The sequence below is a fragment of the Ambystoma mexicanum genome, chromosome 9 (genome assembly GCF_040938575.1).
Source record: "Ambystoma mexicanum isolate Mex_15411 chromosome 9, UKY_AmexF1_1, whole genome shotgun sequence".
In the NCBI taxonomy this organism is placed as follows: domain Eukaryota; kingdom Metazoa; phylum Chordata; class Amphibia; order Caudata; family Ambystomatidae; genus Ambystoma; species Ambystoma mexicanum.
Genome location: NC_090931.1, coordinates 986,397,689 through 986,416,601, shown reverse-complemented (window position 1 = coordinate 986,416,601; position 18,913 = coordinate 986,397,689). Strand labels below are relative to the sequence as shown.

Here is an 18,913-nt window from a genome sequence, read left to right as displayed (position 1 = left end):
GGGAGGGAGTTCCAGTGTTTAGGGGCTAGGACGTGGAAGCTACTTCCCCCTGCTCTGGTATTATTATATCGAGGTGTCACTAGAAGATGGCTGTCATTAGATCTTAGTGTTCTAATGTTTTCTTTTTTCTGAATGGTGTTAGTAAGAAAGATTGGGGCTTTATTGCCAATACATTTGTTTGTTATACAAAGAGTTTTAAAGATAATTCTGGCTTTAATGGGTAGCCAGTGGGCATCCTTCCTGACCTTGGATATGTGGTCATTCTTTTTTAAACCTAATGCTGCCCTTAAAGCATTGTTTTGCAAAAGTTGCAATTTATCGATGTTGGTGTTAGACGTTCCTAGAAGCAAAACGTTACAATAGTCCAACTTAGATAATATCAGGGCTCTAGCCACAGTGAGGCAGTTAGTTTGGGTCAGGGATTGTAGACTCAGTGAAATAAGTTGGGAAGTGTACACTGTGGATGTTGAGAGCGTGCTGATATATTTGGTCATGGTGAGGTTGCCGTCTAGGTGTACACCTAATGTTTTAACTTTCTTAAGAACGGGGATTAGGGTGCCGTCAATGTTGATAGAGGAGAAATCTGAGCGCAGGGCCGCTATTTTAGTTGGAGATCCCACGATGAGGACTTCAGTCTTCTCATCATTGAGACAGAGGCTATTCAACGCCATCCAATTTTGGATGATGGAATATATTTTATTGATGGTAAGGGTGTCCTGGTAGTAGTCACCTGAGATAGGTATAAGGATCCGAGTGTCATCTGCAAAGTTAGTGTAGATGACATCCATATCATCTAGAACAGAGAAGAGGAGCTTGGTGTAGGCATTGTAGAGTTTGGGGGAGAGGCATGAACCATGAGGTACTCCTCTGGGTACTGGTATGGGATCAACGGCTTCCTTGCCTATGGCTACTCTAGAGGTACGATCGGCGAGAAAAGATTTCACCGACATGGTGGCATCATTAGAGAAGTTGAAATCTTTGGCTGGTGATGTGCACAATTTATCGTGGTCCATGAGATCAAATGCTGCAGAGAGGTCTAACAGCAAGGGGATGCAGAGTTTCCCAGAATCTCTGATAGTGTCCATATGGATTTTGAGATCCAACAGGGCTGTTTCCGTGCTATGATTAGGTCTAAAGCCAGATTGTCTAGTTCTTAGGAGATGGTTCTGTTCGAGATATGATTGAATTTGAGTGTAGGCTATTTTGTCTGAGTTTAAGAAGGGGACTGTTGTTATTGGCGCCGATAATTAGTGGGTACTGTGTGGTCCTGTCATGATCTCTGCTTCCAAAAGGTCAGGGTTTTCCCAACTCCCTTGGAAGCAGATCCATAACCCAGGTCCCGAGTGCCAACCAGTCCCAATTGGGACCTTTTGGACCCAGTCCTGGCGCCAGTGGCACCAGGCTCATAAATATGCCCAGTCCCAGCGCTGGAAGCGCCGGGCTCATAATGCTTGGGTGGACTTACCTTCAGCAGACCATGCTGCTTACTTGCCTGCCAGTTGAGCCTCTGATCCTCTTCTGTTTGGAACTACTTTTCCTGTTGGGTGGGGCTGGAGCCACTCCCTAGATTCAAAACACTGGAACTCTTCTGGAAGGCAGGAACTCTTTTCTTACCAGGAACTCTTTTCTTACTTAGGCGTGGCTGTGGAAGGAGACACCTAAGCACTACAGGAGGCTATTTAAACCACACCCGGTGGATGAATCTTGCTTTGCGTTATTCTGCAACCTCTGCAGCAGAACGCTCATCGTGTCTTCTGCATCCGGTCCTGGGCCTAAGGAAAAAGGCTTACCATCCTGAATCCAGTCTTCAGCAACACCTATAAAGACAAGAAAGAACAGGTTAGCATTCCGGCATCTGAAAGGCAAAGGCTTACCTACTCTTCGTGCGCTCCGGAGGTCTTCACACTGCATTCCGGCATCTGAAAGACAAAAGTTTACCAACTCTTCGCGCGCTCCGGAGGTCTTCACACTGCATTCCGGCATCTGAAAGACAAAAGTTTACCAACTCTTCGCACGCTCCGGAGGCCTTCGGCGCTGCATCCCGCATCTGAAAGACAAAACAAGGTGCGTTTAAAGACATTGGGGAACTTTAATACTCACGTGCCATTACTCCTTTCCACATCTAATCCAGTGGGTATTCCGGCACCCTGCAGCCGCTCCGAACTCGTACCTGCAAAAATAAAAGACAATTAGAGCGCATAGTGAAGCAGGCAACAAGCGCTTACTTACGTGCTTCCAGGCGCTTCTATTCATCACACGGGCTCCATCTTCAACTCACTTCAGCCTGTCATCCGCCATCGCCGGAACCCTGCAAAACAAGAGACATCATTACTAAAGACTTTAAAGACATTTGAATGACTCGAAACTTACCGTTCGTGCAGTAAACGACGGACAGCAGTCCTCTGAAGTCAAGAGGCCTGCGCTACCTATCCAGTGAAGAAACTGGTTACAGCACCCTGCCCCGAGGCAGATGGAGAGCTCGGCATTCACTTACCTAAGGTGAGAGCGTTAACCTTTGGGGGTCTACAGGAGAGGAGAAGAGGAAAGAGATAGGGACACCCCAATAACCCCAGTTCATTAACCCCATATTTTCTATCTGCAGACATCTTACTCTACACGTCAGGCATACAGTGCACAGAGGTCCAGCCCAAAGAGCCAACCGGGTGCTACACATCACCTTCGAAGATACGGTAGTCGCCCAGTCAAGACCGGCGCCTCTGCGAGAATCAGGTGAGCGTTACAGGTCCAAAGTGGGTTTTCTTAGAAGTGGGGTGACCCAGACTTCTTTGATATTAGTTGGTACTGAGTTTGTGCTGAAGGAGGAATTGACAAAGTTGGTGATGGTAGGGGTGGGGGTGGCTTCACACGCTTTCACTAGTTTAGCTGGTACGCTGTCTCCTTTACAGTTGGATGCTTTTAGTTTAGATATAGTGTCGAATACCAGTTCTTGGGTGACTGGGGTGAAATGGAATGACGAGTTTGGTGTTTCAATGGGGGTGAGGAGGTGGTTGGTGATGGAAGCATTTTTATCTGCAAGTAAGTCTTTTGGTGGAATTATTTTTGTAGTAGCGCAATTTTAGCGGAGTCTGCGTCTTGGATAGTGGTGCACCATTCTTTACTGGAGTTGGTATGGGTCGTGCTTGGAGTAGGATTTTCTAGTTCTCTAAGATTAGAGAAGAGTTCTTTGGAGTCAGATGATGCGTTAGTGATACAAGTATTGTATGTGTTTGCTTTATGAGAGACAATGGCTGTTTTATAAATTTTGTTGGCATCCTTGAAGGCTTTAGAGGAGTCAGGGGAGGGATGTTTGTGATGGGCATGTTCAAGGGAGCGTTTTGTTCTTCTCAGGGACACAAGTTCTTCATCGAACCAGAAGTGGTTCTTTTGATCGGTTCAACGTGTTTTAGTTGACACGGGTGCTGCTTCTTCGATAGTGAGCGAGAGGCATTTATGGTAGCAGTCGGCAATGATACTTGGGTTGTCTCTGGTGATTAGATTAATTTCAAGGTTTTTGTTAAGGATGGGGGTGAAGTTCTCGGCCATAAGTTTACAAGGATTTCTAGCTTCGTAAGTGTCTGATGTTTTGGATTTGAGTGTCTGGGTTTCATCACTCATTAGAGTGAACTTAATACAAAAATGGTCCGTCCAGCCCAGGGTGGTGATAGCATCTATGGTTAGGTTAGGTTAGCGTTGAGTGACAGTATCCAGTCCAGAATTCTGCCTTTAATATGTGTGGGGATATTTACCAGCTGGGTAAAACGCATGTCTTTAAGTGAGATTGCTGCTTTAGGTCATCATTGAATCCTAGATTCAAGTTTCCAAGGATAATACATTTAGTGTTGGGCTTGATAAGTGGAGTAATAAATAATGGGATATCTGTTTCTGGGTGGCGATTAGAGCTGGGAGTTCTATAAATCACTATAAGGTTGATTGTGGTTTTTGTATTCAGTGCAAGTTTAACTAGCAGGAGTTCGTAGCCTGAAATGTCTTCAATGGGACTTGATCTGAGTAGTAGATTGCTCCTAGGCACCACAGATGGACACAGTAAGCTCCAGGGTTGATTTGCGATTTCAACCCTCTCCCTCCAACGCCCAACCCTGGCGGAAACCAGTCTGATCACTCGAAATAGGACTAATGGTTTAGGATTACATAAAACAAAATTAAATTACTAAAGATATGGCGCTAACACTAGAAATCAAGGGAAGATTGTAGGGATAATTTTGACAGTTTTAACAAGTTATCAGGATAAGGATAGGATGATTTAGAGAGTGCAATAAGGACAAAGACAAGATAGGCTATACTATGGATTTCTATGGGGTGGCGATTATACTCACAGTCCACTTTTAGTTTGAGATTTCTGGACCGTCAATGTTTCTGGTCACTACACGGCAGTGCGCCTGGCAAACAGCTGGGCAGTTGTGGTCACTAGATGTCACTGGGCTGGAATGGCAAGTCTTGTCACTGGATACTAAAGGTCAGCTGGATGGCAGCGAGCATGCAGTTAGTGGTATCGGGATGCTTCCCAAAAACACCACAGCTTCCCCCTTTTTAATGGGAGATTAGTGGATTTCCAGATTTGAGGCCTTGCTGGGAATAGGATCAGCACTGCTTGGGTTTTGCAGTGGGCCTTGGAGTAGGGTCAGCACTTCTTTGGCCTTGTAGTTGGGATCTGGAATCTGGATGGATGGATGGAACAGGAATGCAGCGCAGGAACGTGTGTGTGTGTGTGTGTGTGTGTGTGTGTGTGTGTGTGTGTGTGTGTGTGTCTGGAGTCTTATCAGGGACTCTTTATATAGAGCATGGTGACATCATAGACTATATGGCTGGCTGGCTTAGCTAACCCTGTCTCTAAACATCTGGATTGGACAATCAATGTTGGTTGCCTCCTCTGGTATGTTACTCAGTTCAGGAGGTTGCATTTTATGATGTAAAAAGACTTTCCACAGACCTTTTTGCCAAAAATCTTTCATACCAGAAATTACACATTTGTACAGTTGTGGCACCTTAATAAATGATTTAATCGGGTTACATATTTTATGTACAGCACAGCTGTCCAATCCTGCAATCTGTAAGACATTGTTCTGTCCTTTTATACTTTTTTGGTCATTTTCAGTGTGAAATATTCACCCTAAAATTCCAAAATTTTATACATGGGTGTGTATGATCATAAGGGATGTATGTACTAAACTTTGTATTTCCAACATGGATGCTTTTCTTGCAATCCGCAATGCTTTGCCATTTCTATTCCCAAAGGGTCAATGAATTTTACCATGTCTTTAATGAAAGCCCAAAAAAATCACTTTTAAACTGCAAAATTTTACATTTTTACAAAGTCTTTCTGCAGAGATAAACGTCTTTACATTTGTATTCATAAATAATCTTTGGAAGCAAATGGCAGTCCTGTGTCTGTCAATGGGCCATTTTTTTTTCTTTCTTCAGCTGACACCAACTGTCACTTCCTCCAGAGCAAGGTGGGGGGTTACAGCTTGATTGATTGTTTATTGCCCTCTTCCCCTCTTCACACTTCCTGGCCCAGGGAGTTCCATTGTCAGTGGGTTCAGCCCAGCCTAAATTCTTTCCAACCTACTAAATATCTGTGGGGTGTTGGTGTCTGCTGAGAGTTTATGGTGTGGCTCCCTTCCTAGGGGGAAGCTTTAACTCTGCCAACGGAATAACCTGTTTTTGACAGCTTGCAAATCCAGCCAAGGCGGTTTAAAACCTTTATTTTTTTTTTATATTTGGTCCTGAATTAAAACAAACCTGTGGAATAAAATAGCCCATGTAAGTATTTTCACCAGCAACAAAGCCCCTTCACATTGCTAAATAAGCATGCTTTCATTCAAGAGTTTACTTTTTAAATTGGCATTTTTCTCCTTTAGTTTTGCGAAAACTCATTTTTCCACATGTTGAAAACTGCTAACATTTCCTTTCAAATTCGATTTTGCCATCTGACTTCCCACTATTGCCTCACAGCCATAGTTATTTTCTTCTAGGCAGTAGTTTATTTGAAGCACAGATGCATTGAAACTGACATGGCTCAGATAGCTGGAGTCTCTTTTGAACTACTGAGCTTTGATACATTTGTATGGAAATGAACACGTTTTCCCATGCTAGTAAAAGTGGAGTTCCTTGTTGATTTCTCTCAGAGCTGGTTTGACAGGGCCTGTCATTCAGAAATCATGCCTGGTATTTCTGTGGCACAATGAGCTACTCGGCATGGCAGGGCCTTATTAATCAGTGATTTAAGGAAGAACAGATGGAAATGGCGTTGGCAGCATTATTTTAAAGGTGAAAAGTGTCCTTTATAATGGAGATCTTGGGCTTTAAGCAAAGCAGTGCTGCCTTTTCACGCCATTTCTTTTGTATAGGTAAGAACACACTGGCACGCTCCCTTAGTTCCATCCTGCCCCTGTGTGCTTGGCAAGAAGGTGCAGCCATCTTTTTGTTGCTGCAAAACCGCAGTTTTTAGGGCATAGCGCTCACAGGAGCCAGCGCAGCCATTTTGCTGTTTCTGTGCACATGCGCACATGCAGCTTGGTGATGTGTGGGAATACTGTTGCATAGCTAGTTCTCACTTGAGACTTGTCTAGGTTGTTCTTGCAGAGTTGCTTGCTGCTTTGCCTCTCACAAGCCTCCTGGCTTGTGGCCCTATAGTGATTTATTTTTCTACAAAGACTTCTAAAAGATTGTGCAAGACGTTTTACTTGGCTACAATAAGTGCTTCAGCTCACCTAGACTTTTGCTCAATTAACGTTGGCTGTCCTGGCTCCCTGAAAGACTCTTCTATCCTCTGACTTTGTGCTTTAACTATCCCTCACACATTCTATAACTTGGGAAAGGGTTTGTTTACTTTGCTTTGGGGGGTGGGGGGGTACTAAAAGTACCTTACTTCTTAAGAATATTTGTTAACCATTGTTTTATTCCCAAAACCTTTTCTTTGACACCAAACTCAGTATTGCTCTAATTGTACAAGTGATGTATCAATGTCCACAGTGTCCTAGTTATTTAAGTCACCTCAGGGTGTAGGAAGTGTCTGTGTGCCATCCCAAATGGGTATCTACTGATTTACAGGAACTGAGTGTGTATTTTGAAGTATATTTTTGTGTTACATATATCAGTCCCATTCTAAAGAAGGCTTATTCAAACATACTGTTAAATAATTGTTTAATCAAGAAACCTTGAGTGTAAGTGTTTATTTGGATACTTGTGGAATTGTAAGAACGGACCGAACAAAATGTCAGAACGCACAAAAAGTCTGAAAAATGCTACCACCAAAGGTTCGAACACCAAAAGTTCGAACCTTTGGTGGTAGCATACATTGAAGTTAAGTAAAAAAAAAAAGACTGCGCGAGAGACGGGGGTGTCCTCTGCAACACCCCAACACCCCGCTAACCATACTATACAGTATGGTGAGCGGGGGCTGGCGGGGAGCCCCCACCCCTGCACACCCGACATAAAAAAAGGAAGAAAAGGACTCCGCAGCATCGGTTCCCGACCACAGAAGTGAAAGGGAACTGGTGCCGGAGGAAGACAGCCTGAAGAAAAGGTAAGTAGGGTTTGTTTATGTTGAGGGTGTGTCGTGGGTGGGGGTGTGGGCAATGTAGTGATGTGCAATGTTTGTTCGCATGGGGAATGTACGCACCTTTGGTGGTGCGTACATTTCCGATGCAAACGTTTCCGTCACTGACTTTTCTGTGACGGAAGGATCACGCTGATCCGATAATTGTCACTGTGAATTTCTGTGTGATAACCGTACAGCGCACATTGACCCCTCTTTAGATGAGCCTGGCTGCTCAGTCACTTTACCAACTTGTGTGGTACATGCTTATACCAACGGTTGGGTTAACTATTGCCAAGAGGACAAGGCTGGTGGTCGCCCACAGGAGATGCATGCATTCGTAGAACTCTGATTTCCCTCACACTCTCTCCTTAACCCTTCTAACCCTTCTCTCCTTGACCACTCCCTTTACTCTTCTATCCTATCAGCTCCCCCTTAGCCTCTCTCCTAATTGGCAACTCCTCTCTATTCATCACTCTCTCCTCCCCCTTTGTCATGAGCGCTGTCTGTCCCTCCTCTCTTCGATCACCCTCCCCTCCCCTTTCATCCTCATGTCCACCCCCACGACTTACCCCCTTCCCTGTGCACTCTTCCCCCTCAAACCCTCCCTCTTCGCCCTAACCTCATCTACCCCCCTACTGTCGATCTCTCCAGCATCATTAACATTGCCATCTGGAATGCCAGATCCCTTTGCAACAAGACCGCCGCAGCACTTGACATGTTGTTCAGACTTAACCTTCACTTCCTCTGTATTACTGAAACTTGGATTCCTTTCATCAATTCCACTGTTCCTGCTTCTCTCGCTACCCGCTCTTCCCCCTTCTCTCATATCTCACGCCCCTCTGGTCGCGGTGGCGACATCAGTCTCCTCTACCACTCTAAATGTCTTTCCTCCACCCCTTCTACATCTCTCCCTACCTTCTCTTCCTTCGAATATCTATTGAAATCCTTCACTTACCCTCATGTTATCTCCTTCTTAATTATTTACAGACCTCCAGGCCCCCTCTCCTCCTTTTATGATGACCTGGATCACCTCCTCTCTCTCCTCTCTCTCATCTCCCCCTCCCCTCTCAGTACTCAATGACTTCAACCTTCCCCTCTGCAATTCCTCTCAATCTTTCCCTCTCCTTTCCATTCTTAACTCCTACCTCCAATCTCCCCTCCCTACTCCTCCAACTCACTCCCCTGGCTCCACTCTTGATCTCATCTTTACCTCTATCTATCCCCCTCACCTATTTCTTCACTTACCAACTATCTCTGACCATGCCTTGCTCTCCTTCTCCCTTACTCCCCCCACTCCTTTGTCCAGTCCCTCTTCCTTCCCCTCCTCCTCCTCTCGACATGATCTCTGCAACTTTAGCCCTTCCCTCTTCTTCGAGTCTTGCTCCTCCTCCCTTCCCCCTCTCTCCGAATTCTCTTCTCTCGCAGCCAAGGATGCCTTCTCCTCCCTGTCCTCCTCTATCTCCTCCAGTCTCGACCTACTCTACCTTCTTACCTCCTTCCACCCGTCGCGCAAACCTTCCCATCCTTGGCTTTCCTCTCAACTTCTGTCCATGCGTCACCTCCTCCATCGCCTTGAACGACGCTGGCTCAAATCCCGCTCTCTGGCTAATCAAACCTCCTATTTCTCATATCACTCTGTTTGTTTCTTGCCTCAAATCTGCCAAACGCTCCTACTACTCTAAACTTCTCCACTCACAAGCCACACACCCCCGCCAAATTTTCCAAGCACTCTCTCGTCTTCTTTTGCCTCCTACTCCTGACCCCTCTGCCAACTCTTCTCTCTCTCCTTCTGAATTTGCTGACTTCTTCTCATGCAAAATTCTCTCCCTATGCCAAAGTATCCTCCTCTCCCCCCTCCCTCCTCTTTCTCTCCCCCTCTGCTTGCATGTCTAACTTCTCTCCTGTCACTCCGTCCTGTTTCCCTTCTCCTATCCAAAACTTACCCTACTGTTGCCCCATAAGATCCCCTTCCCACCCTCCTTATTCCTCAGATTTACCCTCTCCTCATTCCCTACTTAAGCACTTTCTTCAACATTTGAATCTTCTCCGCCACCTTCTCCTCAGCCTTCACACGCTATTATCATCCCCATCCTGAAGAAGCCTTCTGCTAACCCTCTTCTTGCGTTCAATCTCGCTTCTCTCTTTCCTCTCTAAGCTTCTTGAACGCATAGTCTTGTCTACTCTCAACTCTCTGCTTTTTTATCCACTCTCTCTCCTTCCCCCCTCAATCTGGACTCCGCCCTAAACACTCCACTGAGACCGCTCTCACTTATGTTCTCAATTCCCTCCTTACTGCTAGCTAAGCTACGCAATCTTCTGTGCTTATCCTCCTCAACTTTTCTGCTGCCTTTGACACCGTTGATTACCCCTTACTCCTCAATACTCTTTCTTCTTTTGGCTTCATAGGCTCTGTTCTCTCCTCTTACCTCTCCAATGGTTCGTATGCTGTCTCCTGGGGCGGCCGCCCCTCCTCTAACATTCCCTTGGACTATGGTGTCCCCCCAAGGCTCTGTACTCGGCCCTTTTCTTATCTCACTATATACATCCCTTCTTGACCCCGTTATCTCTTCTTTCGGCATCTCTCACCATTTCTACGCAGATGACACCCAACGTTTTCTCTCCTTTCACTCCCGACCTCCATCTTACTTTATCTTCCTGCCTTACGGCTACCAAAAACTGGATGTCCTCCCACTTTCTCTCCCTCAACACTGACAAGACTGAAGTCCTTTTCTTTCCTTCTAACACACTTTCCCCCACCCCACCCCTTTCATCCACTTTCCCCATTCCAATCTCCCCATCTCTACTCATGCTCGCAATTTAGGTCTCCACTTTGACTCCTCCCTCTCCTTTTCCCACCATATTTCTCTCACCTATCGTGCCTGTCGTCACCATCTCTTCAATATTCGCTCTTCTTCTCTCCTTTTTGGACTCCTTGCCTCTCGCTTAGCCCCCCTCAAATGCCTCTACCACTCCTCTATCCGTACTCTGTCTCCTTGGTCCTCGTGATTCCATTTCCCCCTCGCGCTCTCAACTTGGCTGTCTTCCCTTTCACTCCCAACTTAAATTCCAATTCCTCTGTCTGGTTTTTAAATCTCTCCATGACCTTGCTCCCCCCTCTCTCTCTTCTCTCATTTTACACTCCCTCCTGTTCTCTCTGCTCTGCTGATCTCTACTTACTCACTGTCCCCCCCCGTCCCCATACCCCCCCGACATCCTTCCCTACCATCGCTCCTCCCTATTCTCCCTCCTATCTCCTTCCTACCCCCCCTTCCCTTTTCCCCTCCTACCCCTTTGGAAATTTGAATCTGAAAATTGCTATTTCATCTTCCCTTGACTACCTCCTCTCTCCCTTCCTCCTCACCCTCTTCCATCTAGGTAAATCGTTCTGCATATTGTTTCATTGGTTTGTTTCATGACTGTAAATCAGATTCTTTCATTATTCTTGTATCTTGTTGGTAAATTGTAAAGCTCTTTGGATTAAAGCACTATAGAAACCTAATAAACATACAATCTGCCTAACACTGCTCTAAAACTCTGCTTCCTCTCTATGGGTTAAAGAATGGGCTGCAAACTGTGAAACTGTTTCATTTTCCTAATAACTGTCAATTTATTATGTATTATTCCCAAAATTTGCATTTGGGGCGGGCGAGGGGGTGGGTAGGGCCTTGACAGACTTTTTGTTTTGAAAATTTCATCCAAATCCTATCCAGCAAGTCAAAAGCTATTAGCAATAGAATTTTGGGGTAAAATGCCTGCTTTTTCATTTTGAGAAATTCCTGTCAGACTCTCTGCTGCAATGCACCATGAGAGACATAGCTTTAATTATGGGATATTTTAAAATCTTCTGGACACAATAACCCTATGCCTTCCTAGAAATCGAGTCAGCACTTTGTGCCCAAGTTGTTTCATACCTGGTTCAATTCATCCAGTGGTTTTAGCTGTGTCCATGAGCAATGAGCAAAAATGTAACTTTTTTCTATGGGAAAAATGAATGGGGACGGGGCCAAAAACAGCATTTTTTGTTTTATTAACTTAACGGGTCTTTCGCAAAATGTGCAGTTTGTGGGGGCCCATGAGTAGGATTTTGTTTGCAAAATTTCAGCCAAATCTGTCATACGAGTCAAACGCTATTAGCAATTCATTGTTTTCGGGTTTCCTATATAACTCAATATTCCACTATATGGGAAGGACCACATGTTTCAACAACTTCTACATACTTAGTATCACATTTTGTGCAAAATATAATTGGCTTCTCTGCTTGCTCTGCTTGCTCTGTTTCTTCATTAAATTGTCTTTATGCATCTGAGATCTGTAATGTTGAGGCAATTGGAAAATCTCTCCTTAAACTTCTCCCATTTTAAGCCTGTTTTCTTGCTGCGGCCCAGTATGTCCTAGCCAGTAGCCTTCTTCATTGCATTTTCTACTGTACAACCAAATAAAGAACTTGGCATACATATCCATCTTCCATGTCCCATTCATTGTACAGTAATGAATATATTTTGGTTCACATTGTCCTATTACTTGAAAATGAAACATAATTTGCTTGTCATTCTAGAGGATTACGGAAATCGGGAGGCAAAGGCAAGAAACAAGAAAAAGAAAACCAGAGGGGCTCCTTTGACAGCAGGTATTCTTTCAAAATCCTTCCTTACGCGGTGTTCATTATTAGTTATCGTATTTGTGTTCCTATTAAGAAATAGTCGTTTTCATATAGAAAATGAAAACAAGTTCAAGGCCCTGTTCAACATTGTTTCTTCATCAAATGATTTATGTAAAATATTTTCTAGGTTACCCAACTAAAATGTTAACTGAAGTGTAGACCTTGGTTCTTGAGATGTATTATTGTTCTCTATTGATTCAATTTCACAGTAGTCGCAGTATTTTGAAGATGACTCTCGCTACCATCAAGTTGACTATTGATAGTGAAGTCTGGGTGTTCCTCTAATAAGGACTCAGTTTCATGTTGTACTCGAGGATCATATACTGGGGTGTCATTTTTGATTGCCCCCTGATATGTCTTCAGACAAACTAGCTCCCGATCAATGTATTTCAGAAAAAACAGAGATAATCAACTTGGAACCCGAACTGCCGGCTGATTGTGACGATAAAATATGGCAATTTGATAAAAGTAGTCCCACGCAATGGCTGCCAGTTGAGGACAAGCTAATGGGAGAGCTTAACTTATGTAAAAATGTCAATGATATGTTATTGGATTAATATATGGATAAACTTGCAGTGCAATTTCAGTCAATGAAAATTGACAAATCTTGTCAATGAGACCAGATTGTGCAGAGGAAAGATCCGACATCCCAAACTGCAAAAGAATATTGCCAAAGCTTTCCTAGCTGCTTGGCTGTCACTGGGCATATACCACTCCCAGCTGATATTTAAGGTTGCAATGGCTAGGGACACTTCATATGTTTTTTGTCAGACAATTACAGAGCCAGAGCACCTCAGACGGGCTCAGGAGAATAAATCTGTGAAACAGCGACAGTTATCTAATCAGGGTGTCTTGGCTCCCACCCACCTCCGTCCACGTCGCTGATGGAAGAAAGAGTTTGTTCGGGCTTCTCATCTGCTCAATTCATTAATATTGACCTTAAATCTGTTTCGATGGTATTGTGTCCTCCGACGTATTCCGCATCTATGAGAGGTAATGACCACAGCTGTGCTGCTTCGGAATAATTTTCGGCGTAGGCGTCCTGCGTCGACGTCACCGGATGTTATATAAAGGACGCACAGCGCCTGTAGCCTCAGTTGCGTTTTTTCTGCAAACGTGTTTGCTCGGAATCACGGCGTGCTCCGTTCTTCTACTTCGAAAACGATGTCTTCGTCTTCTTCTACCCCAAAGTCGGGCTTTAAAAAATGTCAGGACTGCGGTTCCAAGACGTCCATCACGGACCCGCACAACGTCTGCCTCTGGTGTCTCGGCGAAAGCCACACCACCGATGACTGCCAGTCCCTGACATCGTAGGCCTTGCGGGAACGGAAGAAGAAAATAACGATAGGTCGGGTGTCTAATCCCTATAAGTCGAAATCTGCTGGGCTTTCGACCGATGACTCGAGGGGTGACTCTCCGCGTCGGCAAAAGTCCAGGGAGTCTCTGTCTCGGAGTGGTTCCTGCCATTCCTCTGTCTCTTCTAGGCATTCTCGGAAGCGCCGTCACCGGTTGCCTTCCCTGTCCTCATCGGAGGACTCCGCCAGAAGGCAGTTGACTTGTCCCACCAAGTATTCGTCACCGGCCGAATGGGAAGCATTCCGCCAGCAGATGATGGCGATTTTCCAATCGCAAGGCACTGTTCCGTCCGCGCCTTCGAGAGAAGCCGGCAAGGAACGAGCTAGGGCCACCAATCGCACGCCTTGGGGCCCGGGCGGTCGGCGCGATCATCGGGAGCCGTCGAGGTCTCAATCGGACAAGGTTGATCGCCATAGCCGTGCCAGATCCAGGTCCTCGATGCCATCGAGACCGTCGGAGCCTGTGAAACCTTCCAAGAAGGCGTCAACGCCATCCATGCCGTGTCTGTTGAGGGACTGGCTCGAGGCTCCGGCTTTGAAGAAGTCATCGACGCCATCGGCGCCGAGGCCGTCGAAGGACACTCTCGGGGCTCCGGCCTCGAAGCAGTTGTCGAAGTCATCGGCGCCTCGGTCGACACAGATTCCATCGGCGCCTTAGACGCCGTTTGTGGAGGATTTGCCAGAGGTGCCCCAGAGGGCTGTGGAAACTCAGAGGAAGGCTCTCAGTAAGTCCTTGAGGCCTGTGTTTGAGCCCTTCTCTGTTCCTCTACCCAGATTGAAATATAATCCGAAAGGTTGGAATAAATTCAAAGGTGGAAGAAGGGTCTGATGAGGAGATGGTTGTGCTTCCTAATGTTCCTGATGACCTGTTGTCTGGTCACAGTCATATGGAAGAACTTGGTCAGTCCTTGCATGACGCCAGTGGTCTTGATACCTCTTCGGAGGTGGAGTTTGGCAGGCCTGAGCCTGGTACGCATGCCGAATCCTCATATAGGTGTCTCATGTTGAGAGTGACTGAATACTTGGGGTGGTCTGGTCCACCTGTTGATTTTCTTCAGGATGATCTGACGGATATCCTGGACCAAGGTCCACCCACTGACCCGTGTTGCCATTCCACATGTCTTTGCAAAGAAGGGTGGCGGCGGCTTGGACTGCTCAGGAGAGTCTTCCGGCAGTGAATAAGTCACTTCCGAAAAAATACCGTCCAGCCAGTGGTGACCCCTGCTACTTGTCGATGCACCCCACTCCGGAGAGTTTGGTGGTGCAGGCGGATACGGCCCCCGCAAAGCAGGCTGCGTACCCTACCATCCCTCCTGATAGGGATGATAAGCACTTTGATGGTTGGGCGAAGAAGGTATTTTCATCTGGGGGTATGGCTTTGAAAGCAGCCAACTCCGTTTGTGCCTTGTCAAGATTCACTCATACTCTGTGGAATTGTGTATCTTTGGCGGATGAGCATATTCCCGAAGGGGAGCAACGGGATGGTTTTCTAGCCCTTGTGCAGGACGGCATGGATGCCATGTGTGAAGCCGTTCAGTCGGGTTTGAACACAGCAGACTGTGTCAGTCGGTCCATGGCTGCGAGCACCGTGATACGCAGATTTGCGTGGTTGCGGAAGTTGGGGTTTGCTCCTGCTGTGCAATACCGGCTTCTCAACATGCCCTTTGATGGTGTCCATCTGTTTGGCAGCAAAGCTGACGAGAGCCTTGAGGTTGCAGACCTCCAAAGCTGCAGTGAAGTCTTTGGACGCTGCAGTACGTCAACCTCCGCCTTTTCGTCCTAGGGGACAGCAATGGAGGGGAGGTGCCTTTTGGTGCTACTCTTCCTTTGGTAGATCGAGAGGAGCTGTCCGCCACCGTAGGAGTACCAGAAGTGGAAAGCAAGGTACTCGAGGTGCCAAAGCCGCTCGGGCAGTTGCCTCTTTGCCCTCAGGCACTGCCGCAGCCGCATCCACTCAGTCATGAGGCCATGTCCCATGGTTCGACGGTTGGGGGCAAACTTACGCAGCATCATGGAGAATGGCGTGCCATTACTTCAGATGTGTGGGCTCTGTCTCCCCTTTCGGCAGAGGCCTCACAACAATCCACCGGGGAAGCTCTCTTTGAAGAGTCTGGATCCGCTCCTTGCGCAGGAAATCCTTTCCCTGCTGGAGAAAGGCGCCATAGAACTGGTGCCTGTAGCAGAGAGGAACAAGGGATGGCATTCCCCTTATTTTTTTATCCCGAAAAAAGACGGGGGATTGAGACCCATCATGGACTTGCGTTGGCTGAACAAGCTCCTCAGGAAGGACAAGTTCAAGATGGTAACTCTTTATCAAGTCCTCCAGGCTCTTCAATTTCAGGATTGGTTGGTGTCTCTTGACCTCAAGGATGCTTACTTTCATGTGCCGATTCATCCAAAGCACAGGAAGTACCTGAGGCTCGCGGTTGGCGACTCACATTTTCAGTTTCGGGTCCTGCCATTCAGATTAACCTCCGCCCTGAGGGTCCTCTCCAAGCTGATGGTGGTGGTGGCAGCGTATCTCAGGAAAGGGGGGGGATTCATGTCTACCCCTACCTGGACGATTGGTTAATCAGGGCACGTCCTCCCGAGCAAGACCTGGGTCATCTGTCCGTCACCTGCCACTCCCTTCACAAGCTGGGATTCTCCCTCAATTTTAAGAAGTCCCATTTGATACCTACCCAGCGGCTCCAATACATCAGAGCAGTGCTTGACACTTCCCTGGGGTTCTGTTCGCCTCCCCGGGTGAGGGCTCATCACATTCTGCACATGGTGGACAAATTTCACCGTGCCCAGATTCTCCCGGCGTTCCAGTTCTTGAGGTTGCTCGGCCTCATGGCATCCTGCGCTCAAGATGCAGTGGTCGCAGTTCTCTGGCAGGATGTCGGATCCCGTTCAGATTCCACCCTCGGTCACACAGGATCTTCTGTGGTCGGCCGTCGATGGCAATCTGATGAAGGGAGCTCCATTTTGGTAACCTTGGCCGGAGGTGACGATCGTGACGGACGCATCCCTCACAGGGTGGGGGAGCTCATGCCAACGAGTTGACAGCCAGCGGCCGTTGGTCTCCGTCGGAGTCCAGTCTCCACATCAATCTGTTAGAGCTGCAGGCCAGCCCTGAAGGCTTTTCTGCCATCTGTGCGGGGGAAACATTTCCTGATTATGACGGACAATACGGTGGCCATGCACTACCTCAACAAAAAAGGGGGGCAGGGTCACTTCTGTTGTGCAGGGAGGCGATGCAGCTCTGGTTCTGGGCCATCCAGCAGGAAATTTCGATATCGGCAGTTCATCTGGCCGGACACTAAAAAGCAGCAGCGGATGCTCTGAGCATGCAGAGCACAGTCTCTCACGAGTGGGAGCTAGCTCAGGAAGTTCTGTTGGAGATCTTTGCCCTTTGGGGAACCCCACAAGTGGATCTCTTCGCCACCAGTGTCAACCGGAAGTGTGAGAGATTCTGCCTGCAGGAATTTCCTCCAAGACAAGTCTTAGGGGACGCGTTCATAGTGGAGTGGTCCTTCCCACTGCTGTACACGTTTCCTCCAGTCCCGGTCATTCCACAAGTGTTGCGGAGATTATGGAGGTTCGGTTCCCAGATAATCCTCATTGCTCTGGCATGGGCCAGGAGAGCGTGATACCCGGACCTTCTAGACATGTCCATCTGCCCTCCACGCCGTCTTCCCTACCGAGACGATCTGCTCTCACAGGAGGGGGGTCGAGTTCTCCATCCAGAGGTCAAGTCTCTCAGCCTTCATGCTTGGTATCTGAAAGGTTGAGGTATAAGGATTGGGACCTCCCCGAAGACTTGATGGAGGTATTGCTTTCGGCCAGGCGGCCCGCAACGAAATCCCTGTACCATTGCAGTTGGAGAAAGTGCTGCGACTGGTGCAGGGTACAGAATGTGGATCCTTTACAATGTTCCATTCCTTTGGTTTTGTCTTTTTTGCTTTCCTTAACCCACAAGGGCCTGCAAGTGGGGTCCATTAAGGGTTACCTGGTGGCGCTGTCTATATTTAAGTGCTCGTCTGTTCTTATTTTAAGATTCCTTTGATTTCACAGTTTCTAAAAGGGCTAACTAATGTGTTTCCACCGTCGCCTTTCCAGGTGCCGGGATGGGATTTGAATTTGGTTTTAAAGTTCCTGATGAGAGCTCCGTTTGAGCCTTTACCTTCTTGTCCAGTGCGACTGTTATCCTTTAAAACTGTATTTTTAGTTGCGGTTACTTCCGCACGCAGAGTGAGTGAGTTGCAGGCACTTTCCGCCAAACCACCCTTCACTGTGTTCCACAAGGACAGGGTTGTCCTTAGGGGGGGGCCTTCTTTTCTTCCGAAGGTTGTGTCGGAATTCCATTTGAGCCAGAAGGTAATTCTTCCAGCGTTTTATCTTCCTCCGCATCCTGGTAAGGAAGAGGAGAGGCTCCATAGGTTGTATCCTAGGAGAGCTTTGAGTTTCTATCTCTCACGGATGTCCCGGGTCAGAGTGGACTGTTGGCTCTTTGTTGGTTATGCTGGAAGGCGTTTAGGCCAGGCTGTTTTCAAGTAGACCTTGTCCAGATGGATCATTTTGACTATCTCGGAGTGTTATCATTTGGTGGGAAAAGACCCTCCAGTAGGTTTACGGGCTCACGCTACTAGGGGTGTGGCTGCCTCCACGGCTCTACAGAGTGGCGTTTTGATTTGCAATATTTGCAAAGCAGCCACATGGGCCTCTGTCCATACTTTTGTGAGCCATTATTCCTTGGACTCTATCCATGGGCAGGATTTGGCCTTTGGTAAGACAGTCCTCTATTCAGCAGTTTGATTGGGCATTTTAATAATCTAAATTTGTAAATTCTTTTTCCCACCTCCATACGTTGGTACTGCTTTGGGAGTCTGTCATAGATGTTGAATACGTCGGAGGACACCATCCCCTCGAAGAACAAGTTACTTACCTTATCTGGTAACGTTCTTTCAATGGGATGTTCCTCCGACGTATTCCCCACCGAACCCTCCCAGCTTGCCCCTCTACAGAACTTCTTATGCGATTGCAGCTTACGTTTCCGCAAGGCTTTCTGCAGTCATACTGGCAGGAGATTGGTGCCACACGTTCTGGGGAAAAAAACTACAACTGAGGCTACGGGCGCCGTGCATCCTATATATAACATCCGGTGATGTCGACCCTCGAGGGACAACCTATCAACGTCATCGACGCCTACGCCGACAATTTTTCCGAAGCAGCACAGCTGTGGTCATTACCTGTCATAGATGTGGAATACGTCGGAGGAACATCCCATCGAAAGAACGTTATCATAAGGTAAGTAACTTGTTCATTGGCAAGGACTGTATTTTGGTGGGATGT

General features: G+C 47.0%; 1 protein-coding gene across 2 annotated transcripts in view; it reads left to right on the top strand.

The window, feature by feature from the left end:
* LOC138488866 (neurabin-2-like) overlaps nt 1–18,913 on the top strand; it is a 1,321,710-nt gene that overhangs the window by 985,267 nt on the left and 317,530 nt on the right. For both annotated transcript variants that reach the window (XM_069616225.1, XM_069616224.1), the window contains exon 15: nt 12,117–12,188. In XM_069616225.1, the coding sequence (XP_069472326.1) occupies nt 12,117–12,188 (72 nt within the window). The remainder of the gene's footprint in view (nt 1–12,116; nt 12,189–18,913) is intronic.